Source organism: Bufo bufo, chromosome 2, assembly GCF_905171765.1.
Source record: "Bufo bufo chromosome 2, aBufBuf1.1, whole genome shotgun sequence".
Classification (NCBI taxonomy): Eukaryota; Metazoa; Chordata; class Amphibia; order Anura; family Bufonidae; genus Bufo; species Bufo bufo.
Window position 1 is genome coordinate 291,584,296 of NC_053390.1, and position 19,718 is coordinate 291,604,013.

A 19,718-nucleotide genomic window follows, 5' to 3' on the forward strand; every position below is an offset into this window, starting at 1 on the left:
CGGCCACAAAACAGAAAAAAAAAAACCACCTCAGATACGGAACAACGGATCCGTTAAAACCGGACCGCAAAACTACAACGGTCGTGTGCATGAGCCTTCAAGAAAAGACCTTCTCAATATCTTCCACCTTGTTCTGAGTAGATATTTATGTTAATGATTTCCTATGTAACAACTTAAAAAACTATCAATTGGTGGCATTAATAATAATTCTGTGGTGAAAAGGCTTTGTCAGCGTTAGATTCCCATTGTTGTTTTAAAACAGAGTTTATTTAATTTTTTCCAAATTTATTTTTTTTCTACAAGAAAAGAATAAAAAAAAATATAGAAATCTCTAAACGTGGAAATGTATTCTTTCAGCAGAATTCTAAATCATTGGGAATGTTGAAGAAGGAGCATGTGTTTTGGGGTGTCTACTGGCGGCTGGGTCTGAAGAAAGATCCAAATTATAATATCAAAAATAAAGTCTCAGCAACAACCAGAAAGGATATTTCTGGGGCAAAATAATCATTATTACTAGCATGTCTATTAATCCTTTATTAACCCTATGTCTAGTGTTTCTCATTCTATCTCTAACTTTCTGTGATCCTATTTCTATAGCTGGTTCTTTTGTCTCATACCACGGATATGTTGCCAGCATTCTACCGCAGTAGTGAAATGTATCCTCCTGTACTCTTTCACTAGTGCGGTTTCAATGTCTTGCCTGCATCCACTCTCTAAAACTGTATTTCAATCGCACATTTATTGCTTGTGACCTTTGAGAGCCAGTCATTTTGATAATCAGTTATCTCTTGACGGCTAACCTTATTGTCCTCACTGTCACTGACTGTCTCTCCCAGGAAAGGGTATCACTAACTGTCTCTTTCTCTCAACTGCAATATACCTTTCAAGTCCAGCTATCTTCCTACAATACCTTCCCCAGCTCTCTCACATTCTACCTCCATTTTTCCTGTCTCTGCCACAGTCTACCGATTCCTAGCTGTTACACCCACTCACCCATTTTCTATGTTCCTCAATCACTCCTTTCATTTTCTAGCTGTCTCCCCTCTCTATCCATCATAAGCCCTCACATCTTCTCTATCTAACCATCACATTTCATCATGCTTAAACGTTTCATCTCTCTTTTTATGTGGACAATGGATTTTTGGGCAGTTACAGGGCACTTCTCATACCATCTGCCCTTTAATTCTTAGTTCACTCAGTGCTTTCACATGGCTCTGGGCTGTCTCTCAGGCTAGGGCTTTGGGACTGTGGAGAAATCACAGGACGGGGTCTTCCTCTTATATAGCCTCCCTTTCTACGTGATCTCCTCCCATGATGTACTTGGAGATGTAGGCTCATTAGCTCTCCTACAGAAGTTACAAATGGACAGTACATGCAGCGGTGAAAAGGGTTTCCTTGAGACAAATCCAAAGGCTCATGCTCTGGTCTTCCATTAGTTGGCTGATGTGAGGGACTCCTTCTCCTTTGTCCTCCTCTGCCAGGCATGCGAGGAAATGCACTAGGACCCTGGCCTTCGGTCACATGAAGACGGAGGGGTAGAGAGGTTCCATCTTCACAAGTTGTGGGCAAATCAGTGCAAGCATTGGCCCAAGCTGTAGACATAGGAAGTAGTCGATCTTGCTGGGTTGCACCTTGCTGAAGATTCTTGCCCCTCAGGGGGACACCTGAAGCAAGTTTGGAGTCCCGGTGATGTCTCTGCAGGTGGTATTTCAGAGACCCAGACTGAGTGCCAGCATATGAACAATGAGGACACTTATAGGGTCGCTCTCCTGTGTAGAAAGCAGAACAGATGGAAGCATCACATGGAAGAAGGAATACATGATCAAAATGTTTTTTTTCCCAGGCCGAAACTGGATGCAGAAAAGAAAAAAGCACAAGTCCGTCTTTTATACCTCTCTCTTTTGGATGCAATCCTGGTTTTATTAACTTAGCTTTAAGGGCATCTGTCAGCAGATTTAAAACCTATGAAACTGGTTGACCTGTTACATGTGCACTTGGAAGCTGAAGGCATCTGTGTTGGTCTCATGTTCAAGTGATAATATATGCAAATGAGCATCTAGGATCAATGGGAGCATTGCCATTACACCGTTGGCTCAGCTCTCTCTGGAACTGCTACGCCCTCTGCACTTTAATTGACAGGGCCGGGCAGTGAAAACCTGATCATGCTTGGCCCAGTCAATCAAAATGCAGAGAGCATGGCAATTGCAGAGAGATCTGAGCATATAGGTGTAATGTCAATGCCTCCGTTGTTCCTAGAGGCTTGTTTGCATTTATTAAAACATAATTTTTCTCAGCAATGCAGGCACATATGAACATGGGACCAACACAGATGCCTTTAGCAGCCAAGTGCACATGTAACAACAGATGCCTTCTAATGGGCAACTTTTATATTAGCAAAATATAAGAGGATAATTAAAGTAACACATTTTTTGCCCCATAAGACGCCTTCCCCCCCCCCCCCCCAAAGTGGGGGAAAAATGTCCCCGCGTCCTATGGGGTGAATACTAATGAGCTCTTCCATTATGGAAGCGCTCATTAGTACCAGAGGACCAGGAAGTGGTGAAGGCTCTGTACTCACCGCTTCCTGGTCCTCTGCAGTGGGCTGTGCAGTGACTGCGCACAGTGTGAGGGCGCTATGTGACCTCACGCTGTGCGCGCCAGTTCACAGCACAGCCGGAGGAAGGATGAAGACAGAGCGCAGGCGGTGAGGAGCGGCGTTCGGAAGCAGAAGAGGTAAGGGTGGGTTCACATCAGCGTTATGTACTCCGTTATGGCTTTCCGTTATAACATGGTTATAGCGGAAAATAACGAAATCCATAAGACGGAAGTCAAAATAGAAGCCTTAAGAGGCATTCCGTTTTGATCCTTCATAATAGAAGTCTATGGGAACCATAACGGATCCGTCTGGTTCCTGTTATGCAGAACGGACAAAAAAGTCCTGTCGACAGGACTTTGTTTTCCGTCTTGCATAACAGGAACCAGACGGATCCATTATGATTCCCATAGACTTCTATTATGACAGATCAAAACGGAATGCCTCTTAAAGGCTTCCGTTTTGACTTCCGTCTTATGGATTCCGTTATTTTCCATTATAACCATGTTATAATGGAAAGCCATAACGGAATACATAATGCTGATGTGAACCCACCCTAAGTGGTTTATTTATTTTATCTGGCATGAGGCTGATCTGAGGCAATGGGGGTGATGAGAGGCATAAGGGATGATAATGGGGGCTGAAGAGAGGCATAAGGGCTGATCATGGGACTGATGAGAGGCATAAAGACTGATTATGGGAACTGATGAGAGGCATAAAGACTGATTATGGGGGCTGATGACAGGCATAAGGGCTGATTATGGGGGCTTATGAGAGGCATAAGGGCTGATTATGGGCGCTCATGAGAAGCATAAGGGCTGATTATGGGGGCTGATGAGAGGCATACGGGCTGATAAGGGGGCTGATGAGAGGCATAGGGGCTCTTATCTGAGGTCTGATTGGGGGTCATTTACCTTGGGGTCTGAGTTGAGGTCTGATTGGGGGTCTGATCTGAGGTCTTATTAACATTGGGGGCCTGATTGGTGGTCTGACCTGAGGTGTAATGAAACATATTTTTTCTTATTGTTCTCCTCTAAAATCTAGGTGCGTCTTATGGGCCAGTGCTTCTTATAGGGCGAAAAATACAGTAAGTAAGACAATAGGCCTCAATAGGAACCTTATTGCAGTCTCACAGACTAGGTCTTACCTGTGTGTACACGGAGATGCACCTTAAGGTGATGGGAAGAACGGAAGGATTTGGCGCAAAAAGGACAGTCTCTTCCAGTTGATCCACGTGGTCTCTCTACCTGGGAGGAATTAACGCTCCATCCATTCTTATCTGGAGAAGGAATGAGGTGAATGCTGAAAAATCACACAAATAACTTACTCTTCTTGTGTTCAAATGTAAAGAATAAATTCAAAAAGATAGGTTCCCCTGGCATGGATATAGATATTAGAATCAATACTATCTGCAGATGAAGCAGAACTTGTTAATGTAAGCTCTGCTACAGTCTCAGTCATGATATGGTATCAGTGGTTTTCCATAGACAAACCAACCAAGTCATCACAAAGCTTAAAAGGAGCAATTAAGAAACACTCAGCACCACTACATCTGTATATGTTACCATCGACCCTACCAATACTTTCAGTTCATACTAATATTTGAAAGGGTAATAAAAAAAAAGGAGCTTTCCCACCAAGCTACATGTTTGTTCGCACTGAATATAGCAAACCCACCAGTATCACACTGCAGTCGTGGTTCAAAAGGTGTGATCACGGCCTAGCCTTCCTTGCCTATGGACATTTAAGAAACATGTTGTACAAAATGAGTAATATTTCCCGTAACATCTTCATTTCCTGATTGGTAGCTCTAGAAACATTGCCTTGTACATTTTAAAACTATATAATATGGTAACTTCTTCAAATATACTGAATATCTGCCCAACTGCAAAGTTTGCCAAATCTATACTTATAATGATGACATATGTCTGTCAGACCAAGATGAAAGAAATGAAGAAATGACTGACAGTTTATTTCACATCATTTAAGTGCTGCTGATCTCATGCGTGGGTTGAAAATAAAGCTAAAATAAGAAAAAGATTGAAGCAGTTACTTAACTATCTCTGCATAACTGCATACCTGTGTGCAAGGCAAAGACTTTAAAGGGGTTGTCTGAAATTAGTCACTAAAACGTGAACGAAAACATCACACTGGTTACACGCAGGGGTTAGGGCTCATTCATATCTGCATTGAGCATTTCGCTTTCTGATCTGTCAGAAGAACAGAGTAATAAAAGATAACTGAGTCAATTTAATACCAATTTGTTTGAATGGACATTAGTTATACTCAGTTTGCATTCGTTTTCATCCGTCAAAAGTGCAGAACCCCCCCCCCCCCCCCGATACGGTTTGCATCAGTCCCATCAGAAATTAGTTATTTTTGATTAAAGAAAAAGTATATCAGACAGGACTTTCTGATACAAAATGATGCAAACAGAGCACAAGTGATGCTCAAAACAAAAACTGATCAGTTTTTTTCATTTTTCTGCTCTTATGACAGATCAGAAGAACAGAAAGCTCAACGCAGATGTGAACCACATTTTGAATACTTCTAGGAGATTGGACACTTCTTGAGATTATCTACAGGATAAGAGATAAATATAAGATCACTTGGAGGTCTGGTATTCCTGAGTCTCCTTTTGTGACTGGAGTCATAGTGTGCATTAACATTTATGGGACTGATGGAGCTTGACAAGTCCCACAGAAGTACATGAAGCACCACAGCTTCACTCAAGCCAATGACTCAGGGGCCCACATTCTTGTGATCAGTGGAGGGACCAGCAGTTGGACCCTCAACCATCATTCAACTATCACACATTTATGACCTATTCTGCTAAATTTGGCTTTTTTCATGTAATAATATTTTTTAGTATCTTCGCATACCAAGACCCATAATAGATTTATTTTTCCATTGCGCTTTATGATAACTTGTTTTTTTTGCAGGACACGTAGACGCTGCTCATGGGTGAGCATTTTCGTAACTGGAGCATTTTTGTAACAGAAAGTAATTTAATGGAGGCACAAGCCCTGTAACTGTGGCAAGTAAGGGGTTAAAGGGTTTGTTAAGTTACTTAGATTTTAAATAGCTTAAATTGCAATATGACAGTAAAAAAAGGAATTTTTTATTTACCAATCCCCAGCGCTCCTGTACTGATGCTTCGCAGTCCCCTAACAGTCTCTGTTCTTCCTGCTCCAGCTATGACTTGTCAACAAAACATGTGACCACTGCAGCCAATCACTATCTATAGTGGGGACCTCAGCGGTGTTGACACATTACTGTTACACCTAGTAGTTGGCTGCAGCAGTCATGTTCCTTATGGTGGAGCAGGAAGAACAGAGGTTGGTAACCTGGGAACATGAGTGCAGCAGGAAGATCCCGGCTCCAACGCCTCCAGTCCCAGACACTGGAGGAACGTGTCAGCAGCAAGTTACAGCTGACATATAGTTAACCATGATGCACACCATATTGCTGAATCTTCAAAGTAAGGTTTCATTTCTTGGAGTGTTCCTCAGGATGTTAATAGGGGCAGGCTTGATCTAATATAACAATGTACTTTCATATGGTGCCGTGCATGGTCCATCATTTTGCAATAACACCATTATTGTCACCTGTGTGACCTTTGATTGTCACCTGTTGACCTTTAACTCATCTGTAAAATCAAGATACCAATTTATGCTGCAAACCTTATTAACCCTAACTCACTGGGTTCCAGGCTCGGACTGGCCCACAGGGGTACAGGGGAATCCCCCGGTGGGCCCCTAGTCTCCCACCCCCTGCACAAGTGGCACATAACACAGGAGACTTACTGCACTACAGACATATATTCAATGTACAGCACCTCAACCAGCCTGTGTTCATATAAAAAACGTGATAGATTATTAAAGACACTACTCAGTTTATTATTATATACACGATCAGAGCTGAGATGACTTCTAGTTATAGAGGAAAGCTAGCCCCCAGGACCTACCTTCTCAAAGTTGCTGCATGGCCCCCCATATTTAATCATCTGGTAGCATCTTGCTGCTGTGTGAGCAGGTAATATTTGAATGTATCCATACGGTGGGCCCCCAAAATAAATTTTACTGGTGGGCCCTAGGCACCCCAGTCCGACACTGCTGGGTTCTATATGTAAAGAATATGTTTCACGACTGAATGAGTGAAAACCAACAATAACTATTGTGGAGGAGACTAAGGGCTCTTTCACACCTGCGTTCTTTTCTTCCGGCATAGAGTTCTGTCGTCGGGGCTCTATGCAGGAAGAATCCTGATCAGTTTTATCCTAATGCATTCTGAATGGAGAGTAATCCGTTCAGGATGCATCAGGATGTCTTCAGTTCCGGAACAGAACGTTTTTTGGCCGGAGAAAATACCGCAGCATGCTGCGCTTTTTGCTCCGACCAAAAATCCTGAAGACTTGCCGCAAGGCCGGATCCGGAATTAATGCCCATTGAAAGGCATTGATCCGGATCCGGCCTTAAGCTAAACGTCGTTTCGGCGCATTGCCGGACCCGACATTTAGCTTTTTCAGAGTGTTTACCATGGCTGCCGGGACGCTAAAGTCCTGGCAGCCATGGTAAAGTGTAGCGGGGAGCGGGGGAGCAGTGTACTTACCGTCCGTGCGGCTCCCCGGGCGCTCCAGAGTGACGTCAGGGCGCCCCAAGCGCATAGATGACGTGATCACATGGATCACGTCATCCATGCGCATGGGGCGCTCTGACGTCATTCTGGAGCGCCCCGGGAGCCGCACGGACTGTAAGTATACCGCTCCCCCGCTCCCCGCTCCTACTATGGCAACCAGGACTTTAATAGAGTACTGGCTGCCATAGTAACACTGAAAGCATTTTAAAGACGGCTCCGTCTTCAAATGCTTTCAGTACACTTGCGTTTTTCCGGATTCGGCGGGCACCTCCGGCAACGGAAGTGCACGCCGGATCCCAACAACGCAAGTGTGAAAGAGGCCTTACTGATCAAAATGCTCCAGGATTCTGGCTTCATCTGTGCCACAAAAACTGATGTACATGCTTTGCACTACATTTATTGTTTTGGTCACTTTTGCCAATTTGTCCAACAAAGGGCGTGACATAACAGGTAGGGGGGTGAGGCCTGCCAGAAAGGAATTTGGCTTAAGTTGTGACAACTTGCACCAAAACTCTAGTTTAAAGTAAAGTAAAGATGCATTTACACGGGCGGAGGAGCAGCAGATTGTTGGGAAGGAAGCGTTAGTTCCTGACAGTCCCTTTGCTCGTTAAGTGGAGGTATTTACATGCAGCGATCACCTACTCAGTATGAGAATGAGGGATCGCTATTGTGATCGCTAGTTCTTATACATCTACATTGTTTCTGAGCAGCCGATCGCTGTTTAGACAGCATGATCTGCTGCCCAGAAATGATAATTTAGGTGCCTGCACAAATTACAGAATCACCTGATGAACGACTGCTTCGCTTGTTCATCGTGTTACTGGCTGCACCTTTACATGGGCAGATTGTCAGGAATCCGCGTTTGTCCAATTATTGTAGCCACTCTGATAAATCTGGCAAATTTTTTAACTGTCTAGTCCAACTTTATACTGGCTAAAAATAAAACCAGATTAGTAAATCTTTCCCTATGTTTATATGTGTTATTTCATGTTTTCAACTACCCTATGGGGCAATTTATGAAGACCAGCATTTTAGATGATGATCTTAATAGGCACCGGCCTCTTCATAACTTTGGCGAATCCACTGCCACTTATACATGTAAGATAGCTTCCTAGTGGTCTTACATTTAAACCTTTTTCTACACCTAAAACAGGCATAGAAAATGGTAAATGAGACAGGCCCGTCCCCTTCCCCGCCCACTTTTTTAGACCTGGTGTGAACGGGGTGAAGTCACAGATTGCGGTGCAGTTGAAGAGCTCTTGCGGCTCAGTTGAAGAACTCTTATTAATGAGACAAATCGATTAGTTCATCTTACTTCACAGTTTTATGTTTGCCAAAGCCTTCTCTAAATTATATGAATCTCATTCATATGTTTGCAGCATACACAATTTGTGCATGATTCAGTGAAATGAGGTCTGTCAAACAATGGTTATTAAAACAGCATGACAAAATGTGTGATCATAGTGAGGACCAGGCCAGTTAGTTTCACTTTAGCATCCACATTACAGATGAAATATCTGGCCCAAACTTAGATCCACATAAGGTTATGTGGCCATCAAGTGCATTTACACCAACAGATTATCTGACCAATTTCTGTGCAGTCAGTCCAATAGTTGGTGTATATAACAAAAGATCTGTGTGTAAACGGTCATATGACCAATGATTGGTCAGAATATCCATCAGATGACCTGTTGGTGTAAATGCCCCCTTATGGGCATGAGGTTTTGTGATAAAATATAATATGAATCACATAAAACAAACTATGAATCACACAAAAAAACTAAAAACAGAGCTCCTTACCTGGAAAACCCACTGTTTTCAGGACAATTCCAGATGATCCCTGGGGTAGCATAACCTTGGAAGAGGTTGCTTCTCCGATTGTTGCACTTATTGCCTGACCCCTAGCAGATGCCCCTGCTCCATCCTTATCTCCATCCCCACTCTGCACTGCTCTTGCTGTAGCTTGAAGCATTTGAGAACAGGTAGCATCCCCAGGAGGAGGTAACCTCAATAAGAGGCCAGAGTAGAAATTTTGATATCCCAGGAGCCTGGAAGAGGAGGACGATGATGGAGAATTTGTAGTGGTGACATGAGAAGATTGCGATGGTTGATGCACAGATGGTTCCTGACCCCCGACTCCTTTTATTTTGCCAAGGTGGACCTTCATATGGTTTTTCAAAAACCATGACTCCTTGAAGCATCGACCACAAACTGAACAACGATGATCAAAGGAATCCTTATGTTTGCGCATATGACCCTTCAAGAACCAGGACTGAGTGAAGCTCTGAGAACATATCTCACATTTGAACTCAGCAGGAGGCAGAGCTGGAGTGGGCTTTGGGGTAGGTAAAGGCGGAACAATCTTGGGTAGCTGGGGTGCTGAATGTCTCCTTTCAACATGTCCCATCAGCTCACCCTCCTGAGATGCTGCAAAGTCACACAGGTGACACTTATAAGGCCTATGAAGTATTCTGAGGTGACGCTCCAGTTCAGCAGCTTTGCGAAATTTTCCTTTGCAGAAAGGACAAGGGTGGCGTAGTGTTGGAAGAGGAGCAGGTATAGACAAAAGAGGGACTGGTTCCTGAATGTCATCTGGTGGTGAGTTTTGTATATCAGAAGAATTAGATTCTTTCTCATGCTGCTGCTCAAGCAATAGAGGCCTTTGTTGGGAGTTTGTCTCAAAGTTCTTGAGCCCTCCACGACCTTGGTTTAGAGCCCCACGCACCTTGTGCGTGCTTGCATGGAGTGCTAAAATGCTGATAAAACGAAACTGCTTTCCACATATTGTACATGGGAACTGACGAGACTTAGAACTTGAGCCATCAGAAAAACCATTGGAATGACGTTGAAGGTCCAGTTCTTCATCAGCAAAAGAAAGGCTAAGGAGGGAAGAAGGGGCAGGAGGAGAAGGTGAGGCTTGAGATGGAGATAAGGAAGATGGAGGAGGAGAGGGAGAAGTTGGTGGTAATGAATATACTGGTGAGGCATCATGATTCTGCGGTGAGGTTGGAATAACTGTAACACAAGGGGAGCTTGGAGGTGAGGAAGGAGCAGAAGAGTCTGCAGGAGGGCAGGGAGAAATTGGTGAAGGGGTAGGAGAAATAGGAGGAGGGGAAACAGATGGTGGAGGGGGAGACAGTGCAATGGAAGGTGGGCTAGGAGCTACAGGAAGGGGACAGAAAGTTACCATTTGAGGAGAAAGATTCTCAGGTGGGGGGCAGAGAGAAACAGGTAATGGGGAAACTGGAGGAGAAGTGAGAGGAAGGGAAGTAGCAGGAGGGCTGATACACGCTAAAGGTGAAGATTTAGAAGGTGAACATTGGGAGAGCAGGGGCAGAGTGACATTATGGACAAAAACAGTAGGAGGTGATGAAGGAGACTCGGGAGGGGGTGAGATGTGAATATGAGATGCTGTTGGGGAAGAAGGGGAAGCAGATTGAGATAATGCATGAGAAATATTGATTTGTTGAGAAACAGATGGAGAAGGGGGAGAAGGGTTCACATGAGAAAGAGGAGGGGATTGTGAAGGCAGTAAAGCTTGAGTGAGAAGGGGTGGAGCAGAGTCCATTGCTAAGATTTCTCAGAGGGTCTCTCCAGGGGTGTTGATTATTCTCCTAAAGAAACACAGAACACGACACTTGAAATAAAGTAAAGTAAAAATGTAAACTTTTAGTTTACATACTTTTTTACATACAAAAATTATACAGCTCTCATTTATTCTCTGGCTTATACGGCATATTATCATACAGCCTCTTTAACTCAACTACTGAATACTGTTTCACCTCCAGCTTTCTTTTGCATTTTGGGAATAGTGAATTGCAGTTGTTAGAAAAAAGTTACATCAAGAGGTTTCATGCCAGGGGGATCTCACATCTACACAGAATAACTTCTAAGTCTTCCATGTGTATGAAAGGCATGAGGTGAAAATGAAGGCACCAGAGTCACTGAGTATACATCATATTTATACAAAGTGAAAATAAGATTCAAAGGTTGAAGAATTCTGGTTGTGTGAGTCAGAAACCAGCACCGTGAGTGAAGTTGTTCCATCTCTAGTTCACAGACACTTTATACAAAGTTGCTTAAAAGTGTCATATAAGTTACAGCAGAACTCTGGCTACTGCTAGCAATATCTCTGGAGTAAGGGAAGAATAGTTAAGGTGCTTCTTTCAGATGGACATCTGGCATCCACAAGATAACATCTGATATGTGGGGTTCCACTGGATTCCTCACTTATTGGGAGAATGGCAGTCCCTGACTCCTACATGGCAAGCCAAAGTGTCTGGCTGCAGAGACATGTAAAAGAAAACCAAATGGAGCAGGTATACCGTTCTATCCATTGAAGTCTATAGGAGTTATTTAAATAGACTTCAATGGAGAGAATCATTTGATGCCCTCCATGGCTGCTACCGTCAACCTGGCTTGGCAAATTGCCGATTATCCCAATTGCTGGGGATGCAAAAGGCGAAAGTTTGTAATTTTTCACAGATCTCTTTGCAATATAAGTAGAGTGAATTCAATCATTTGAAGGGGTGCAATTTCTGTGAACACAAAAATAATCAAACAGTATTGTTCAGTACAAAATCTATCATCACTCACTCAATGCAAAAGTACGTAGAGTAGGCACAGTGCTCTGGTGTCCATCTGAGATCTTTTCTGGCAAGTGTATTAGCTGTAGGCTAAAGAACACTGGGACATACCAATGCACAGTAATATGCCTACTACTGGGCCTGCTGGGGGTGAGGTTGGGGCTTGACATAGGAATTTAAACACCATTAAAACCCCTATGTCTCGTGCTGCCCCCTCAGGCCATGCACTAGACATAACACAGATTTATTTTCACCTAGGAACACTGGACCTTAATTATGATATTAGTCTAAGACAGAAGTTGGCAATAACCAATCACAGTGCAGATTTTATTTGATGTGATTGCTATGGTCAACAAAGCTGGTTTAAGACCGTTTTAGTAAATAAGGCCTGTTATGCGGAAATCACCATCCACATAATACAGTAAATGCACACATAACCACTATTCCAACCAGGATTTTAATATTGATGACCTATCCTCAGGTCCGACACCCCCGCCATTCAGCTGTTTGACAAGAATGCAGCGCTCCATGCGAGTCCTGCTTTCCCTTCATTGTTCACCTGCTGGCCATCAACACTGCAGCGGCGAGCAGGTGTAATTACAAGCCATCCCATTCACTTCAATCGGACAGCTCCTTGAATACACTCACATGGAGCACCGCCTTCTCCTGGTGTCGGACCCCCGCCGATCTGATATTGATGACCTTTCCAGAGGATAGATCATCAATATTAAAATCCCCGAAAACCCTTTAAGATGCAGCCAATTGCTTTAAAATCTGTTTACTCATGAGGGGGACACAGGAGGAGCTGCAACTGTTAGATCTGTGATTTCAAGGTGATAATCCAGCAAAGAATCAAAGGGTTTCAGGGTGGTAGTAGTTGGAGGTGTGTCCCTGCATAGTCTGTCACTGGCAGCACTGATTGGATAATGCCAGACTGTGAAGGGCCCCCCCCCCCCCCCCAAAAAAAATAGTAACTTTCTTCTGTACCTTTATATACACTTCTAGCTAGAAAACAAGAAGAATGGCAAAACCCAGAGACACAAGAACAGATTTTCCAGAATTGTCATTTCATGTGGCATACAATTACTTACTAAAACAGACATGTCAGAAGTGGTGACAGGTCCTCTTTAAGCTCACTCTCACTTTAATAAAATGCTATTCAGTGGGCGTGTTGGCCATGTGAGAGCATGTATCTTGCATGACATAGAACTGACCCCTGGGGTGTGATTAGACAAATAAATATGTCAATAAACTGTGAATTAAACTTTACTACTTGTTATATGACTCACCTGTTAAGTTACAGGCATTGCCACAATGTAAGACTAGATTCACACTGGGTTTTGGCAGCACTGTTTGAAACATTCAACCAGACATATGCCCACGAAAAATGCAACTCTATGGGGGTCATTTATGACCAAATATAGACCACTTTTGCGACTTCTTCCCTGCTCACACCAGGTCTAAAAAAGTGTGCGTGGCAAGGGTGGGGATGGGCCGGTAGGCCTTATTCATCATTTTCTACGCCTGGTTTAGGTGTACAAAATGGTCTAAATGTAAGACAGCTCGGAAGCTGCGCCTCTACATAACTTCGGCGATCCACCACCAGCTATAGGGCTTAATAAAGTCTATGTATACTTTTGGGGAGAATTAAAAAAAAAATGAGTGCATTGTACTTATTTTGAGCTAAAAATTATGTTTTAAATTGGTCTTTATTAAAAATATGGCATCCCTTTTTCTGTACAGAGCTGAGATGATCTAGTAGCACCCTTTGGATTTTCTGTCTTATCCGTCAGACCAGGAGCTGACAGGCTCTTAATATATCTGCTCTCTGACCTCCTAAACACTCATTATAGCTCAGTTCTTCTCTTACTGATAAGAATGTGTCTTAAATAAGTGTTTATGACCTCTCAGTAGTTTAGAGATAAGGTTTATTAGATGACCTGCACAAAGTCAAAGTACTAGTCACACAGCTAGAAAAACAATTAACCCTTTGTGACAGAACAGCTCAATATTTTTGATAAAGGCCAATTGAAAAAAAGATTTTTAGCCAAAAATGAGTAAAATGTAATCATAAATTGCCTCCGAAGGTGTACACAGCTTTAAGACCAGCGTCTAAAACGCCTGTCTTAATAAATGTGCCCCTATGTCTATAGATACATCTGCCAGTGACACATGGAAAAATTAAATATATACCACACTTGATCCTTTTTTGTATTCATACAATTAGCTGAAAAACACAGATGTATACATTGTGAGATTTATCCGGCATATATGCTGAACGTACAGCCCAAATATCTAGTGAATCTCTTCTCAATGGTAACTTCAAATTGTGACACTCTACATGAAAAGGTCCATTTTACCTCTAACCAAATATTCTGCCCCCTTATTAAGTACTGTGTAATAAGATGACCCTTGGATTTGTAGAAATAATATCAGATCACTTCATAACATACAGTGGAAGATGATTTGCCATGATTGCTAGTTATTATACAGTATGTGGGGAAGAGCTAACATATATTAGTCTAGGACTCTTATAATCAAATTCTGCTGCCAGTGACAAGAGTTTAGGGTGTAGCATTAGCAGCCCCTAACCCTATGAGGCCCCTGATATTACATAAATGAACAGAGAACTACATATGTAGATACTACCCCATGATATAGTTATGTTTTAGGGCTCCTTCACACACATATTTGTTCTAGTGGGGGGGTTTTTATAACCAAAAAGGCCATAGAAACTGCTTGCATTTTCTTCCAATACCGCATGAATTTTTATGACCCTTTTTTCAGGTATTTTCTTTCCCTATAGACAAGCTCAATTTTTGAAAGAAAAAAAAAACATAGATGCAAAAACATCACATATTGAAAAAAATAAAACACTAGCAAAAATGTGCTTGTATGTCCTGTGTTTCCTTTAGACTTTCAGCTAATCTCTGGGGCTTTTTTTCAGAGGAAAACAACCACTAAAAACACAAAAGTGCTGAAAAAGGTCTTTAAAGGGATTCTGTCACCTGGATTTTAGTGACAGAGCTTTTAACATCATCTACTGTAAAATATAGTAGTATTACAACCCTAAGGCTGTGTTCACACGGGCGAGATTTCCGCGCGGGTGCAATGCGGTAGGTGAACGCATTGCACCCGCACTGAATCCGGACCCATTCATTTCAATGGGGCTGTTCAGATGAGCGATGATTTTCACGCATCACTTATGCGTTGCGTGAAAATCGCAGCATGCTCTATATTCTGCGTTTTTCACGCAACGCAGGCCCCATAGAAGTGAATGGGGTTGCGTGAAAATCGCAAGCATCCGCAAGCAAGTGCGGATGCGGTGCGATTTTCACGCATGGTTGCTAGGTGACAGTCTATAAACTGTATTATTTTCCCTTATAACATGGTTATAAGAGAAAATAATAGCATCCTGAATACAGAATGCTTAGTAGGTGATCAATTGAGGGTTAAAAAAAAATAAACAAATTAACTCACCTTCTCCTCTTGTTCGCGTAGCTCCCGGTCTCTTCTTTACTTCTCAAAAGATGAACTATCGGCTAAAGGACCTTTGGTGACGTCAGATCACATGCTCCAATCACATGGTACATCACCGCGGTGATGGACCATGTGATTGGAGCATGTGATCTGACGTCACCAAAGGTTCTTTAGCCCATAGTTCATCTTTTAAAGAACTAAAGACCGGGAGAACTACGCGAACAAGAGGAGAAGGTGAGTTAATTTTTTTAATTTTTTTTAACCCTCAATTGATCACCTACTAAGCACTCTGTTTTCAGAATGCTATTATTTTCCCTTAAAACCATGTTATAAGGGAAAATAATACAATCTACACAACACCGAACCCAAACCTGAACTTCTGTGAAGAAGTTCGGGTCTGGGTACCACAGTCGGTTTTTTATCACGCGCGTGCAAAACACATTGCACCTGCGCAATAAAAACTGAACATCGGAACGCAATCGCAGTCAAAACTGACTGCAATTGCATTCCTACTCGCGCGGGTTTGCCGCAACACACCGGGACGCATCCGGGCCTAATCCGGACACGCTCGTGTGAACCCAGCCTAAGTGTTGTCATTTGTCTAGAAAATCGCTTTTATTAATATGGTAATTACCTGAGTAAGGAGCCCAAGGGGCTGTCCCTCCAGCCGTTGGAGCCCAGACGCGCCCCTTCTCCTGGAGCCCAGCACCACCCTACACTGCTAATTTATTCACTCCTCATTGCCGGCTGGCGCATGTGCAGTGCCTCCTGTGAGGCCGATTCCAGGCGCTGACATGTGTATCCACGGCGCATGCACGAGCTTATGGCTCAGCGAACGCATTCCGTGGATACACATGTCAGCGCCTGGAATGGGCACTTTTGCATCTTCAGTGGCATTTCTTGCACCGGCTTTTTGGTGCCTTTTTTACAGTAAAAATGCCAGCTCCAGATGTTAGCTGAAAGTCTATAGGAAATATGACATGGAGAACACACAAGCTTGTTTTGGCTACACGTTTTTTTATTTAATTTGATGCCATTTTTGGGCGTTTTTTTATTTTTTATTCAGTATGTTTTTAATGCAGGGGTGTTTTTTTTAATGCAGCATGTTGAAGCTTTTGGCATTTTTTAGTGGTTCACAAAAAATGCCATAAACTGGTATGGTATGCAAAAAAAAAAAAAGGGTGCAGTTTCTATAGCGCAGTGAACAAAATACGGCAAAGAAAGTATGTGTTTGCATGGGCCCTAAAAATGTAAAATGTCATTACATTTTTGCACAAATATGCCCCACATGTCGACTTTTTGGAGCGAGAATTCTAAAGTGTCTTGCAGTAGTACAGTTATTTGACTTTTGAAAAAAAAAAGTGGACAAGTATTGAGGGCATTTATTAAGTCCAGTATTTTACACACTTGTCCAAAACTATCCCTGGCTGGCATCAGATGCACCACAATTATTATGAGGCGCACACCTATTAAAAGTTTGGCTCATTTGAGCAGTTCAGTGTGTCAGAACTGAAATCTACCCCAGCAACAGAGCTGATGTAATTTCAGATATAATCTACACCAGTTTCCTAGTGTAGACTATAATAAATGGCTTGGCCATGCCCAGCACAACCCACTTTTTTGAAAAGTGGCAAGAGGGGCTGAAAACCGCAACATTCATGCAAGCGGGGTATGCTCCATATTTTGGACGACCCCTTTCAGTTTAGAAAAGACACATTTTGGAAGGTATGTACAGTATATACAACACCACTTTATCCAACCCCTGCATTAAAGGGGTTATCCAAGAGCTATAATGCCCCCCATATGCCTGGGCCCCTCAGACAGATAGTACTTACCTTGCTCCCCGGCACCAGCATCACTTCTGATGCCAGCACGGCCGTGGCTGCATCTCCCCGTCGCGCAGATGAAAACATCTGTGACTGGGGAAGGTATAGCCAATAGTAGGCCGTGACAGAAATGAGTCTCCCTAGCATCGCAGGTGACGCTATGTATGGACAACTAATCTTTCCCTATGGGTGAAACCACACACCTTGTCCAGGCTTTTATAACGGACTGTCTATCCTTAGGATAGGCAATCAAAATCATATCGTGGGGCTCCAACTAACGGCACCGGACCAATTACTTGTATGAAAGAGTTGCGATGCTCCCCTTCATTGTTCACCAGGCATAGCTTTTACTTTTAGTAGTGGCTTTGTCTGGTATCCGAGTTTATTACAACTTTGCCTGATTCAGGTAAATGAGTTTCGATACCTGGTACAGCTGCTACTAAAATATAGAGCTGTGCTTGGTATACAATAAAGGGCAGCGCTGATGCCCCTTCAAACAGATGATTGGCAGCATGAGAGAGTTAGACCACCACTGATCTAATATTGATAACCTACAGTTGCAAGAAAAAGTATGTGAACCCTTTGGAATGATATGGATTTCTGCACAAATTGGTCATAAAATGTGATCTGATCTTCATCTAAGTCACAACAATAGACAATCACAGTCTGCTTAAACTAATAACACACAAAGAATTAAATGTTACCATGTTTTTCTTGAACACACCATGTAAACATTCACAGTGCAGGTAGAAGAAGTATGTTAACCCCTAGACTAATGACTTCTCCAAGAGCTAATTGGAGTGAGGTGTCAGCCAACTGGAAACCAATCAATGAGATCATTGGAGGTGTTGGTTACAGCTGCCCTATAAAAAACACACACCAGTTCTGGGTTTGCTTTTCACAAGAAGCACTGCCTGATGTGAATGATGCCTCGCACAAAAGAGCTCTCAGAAGACCTACGATTAAGAATTGTTGACTTACATAAAGCTGGAAAGGGTTATAAAAGTATCTCCAAAAGGCTTTCTGTTCATCAGTCCACGGTAAGACAAATTGTCTATAAATGGAGAAAGTTCAGCACTGCTGCTACTCTCCCTAGGAGTGGCCGTCTTGTAAAGATGACTGCACAAGCACAGGGCAGACTGCTCAATGAGGTAAAGAAGAATCCTAGAGTGTCAGCTAAAGACTTACAAAAGTCTCTGGCATATGCTAGCATCCCTGTTAGCGAATCTACGATACGTAAAACACTAAACAAGAATGGATTTCATGGGAGGATACCACAGAGGAAGCCACTGCTGTCCAAAAAAAACATTGCAGTTTGCACAAGAGCACCTGGGTGTTCCACAGCAGTACTGGCAAAATATTCTGTGGACAGATGAAACCAAAGTTGAGTTGTTTAGAAGAAACACACAACACTATGTGTGGAGAAAGAGGCACAGCACACCAACATCAAAACCTCATCCTAACTGTGAAGAATGGTGGTGGGGGCATCATGGTTTGGGGCTGCTTTGCTGCGTCAGGGCCTGGACGGATTGCTATCATCGAAGGAAAAATGAATCCCCAAGTTTATCAAGACATTTTGCAGGAGAACTTAAGGCCATCTGTCCACCAGCTGAAGCTCAACAGAAGATGGGTGTTGCAACAGGACAACGACCCAAAGCATAGAAGTAAATCAACAACAGAATGGCTTAAACAGAAGAAAATACGCCTTCTGGAGTGGCCCAGTCAGAGTCCTGACCTAAACCCGATTGAGATGCTGTGGCATGACCTCTAGAAAGCGATTCACACCAGACATCCCAAAAATATTGCTGAACTGAAACAGTTCTGTAAAGAGGAATGGTCAAGAATTACCCCTGACCTATGTGCACGTCTGATCTGCAAATACAGGAAACGTTTGGTTGAAGTTATTGCTGCCAAAGGAGGTTCAACCAGTTATTAAATCCAAGGGTTCACATACTTTTTCCACCTGCACTGTGAATGTTTACATGGTGTGTTTAATAAAAACATGGTAACATTTAATTCTTTGTATGTTATTAGTTTAAGCAGACTGTGATTGTCTATTGTTGGGACTTAGATGAAGATCAGATCACATTTTATGACCAATTTGTGCTGAAATGTGAAAAGGGTTCACATACTTTTTCTTGCAACTGTATCTAAAAGTTAAGCTAACCCACGTATCAAATTATGTTACTTAACACAAAATCCAAATACAATTAATATGATAATAATGACAATTCACTAAAATAATATCCAATGAAGAAAACCAAATAAAATAATAGCACTAGCACCTAAATAAAACAACACCATTCAAATAGACTGAATTGATTTCTGCAATGAATCTGTTGTGCATAAACATATCCTTGAAAAAGACGATGGAGTCAGGAATAAACAACCTTTTGATTTTATCAGATCCCAAATGTATTAGTATTTGGGCGCATCCCAGGTTACCTTCTCTGGTTCAAAAGCACTTACACATATCAAGGAAAAAGTACTAGTGTATACTTTACAACTACAAAAGAACAGATTAATGTAATACACCTTGCTTTTACTATCTGAAGTCCTCCTCGAGTGGACATCACAAATTCCTCAGGGTGAAAT

The 19,718-nt window shown here is 42.5% G+C and overlaps 1 protein-coding gene across 5 annotated transcripts in view; it reads right to left on the bottom strand.

The window, feature by feature from the left end:
* Positions 1 to 343: 343 nt before the first annotated feature.
* Positions 344 to 19,718, bottom strand: part of ZNF219 (zinc finger protein 219) — a 110,172-nt gene continuing 90,797 nt past the window's right edge. For all 5 annotated transcript variants that reach the window (XM_040416730.1, XM_040416734.1, XM_040416735.1 and 2 more), the window contains 3 exons: positions 9,032 to 10,845; positions 3,741 to 3,872; positions 344 to 1,769 (listed from right to left, as the gene is read on the bottom strand). In XM_040416730.1, coding sequence (XP_040272664.1) covers positions 1,192 to 1,769; positions 3,741 to 3,872; positions 9,032 to 10,799 — 2,478 coding nt within the window. In that variant the 5' untranslated portion in view covers positions 10,800 to 10,845 and the 3' untranslated portion in view covers positions 344 to 1,191. The remainder of the gene's footprint in view (positions 1,770 to 3,740; positions 3,873 to 9,031; positions 10,846 to 19,718) is intronic.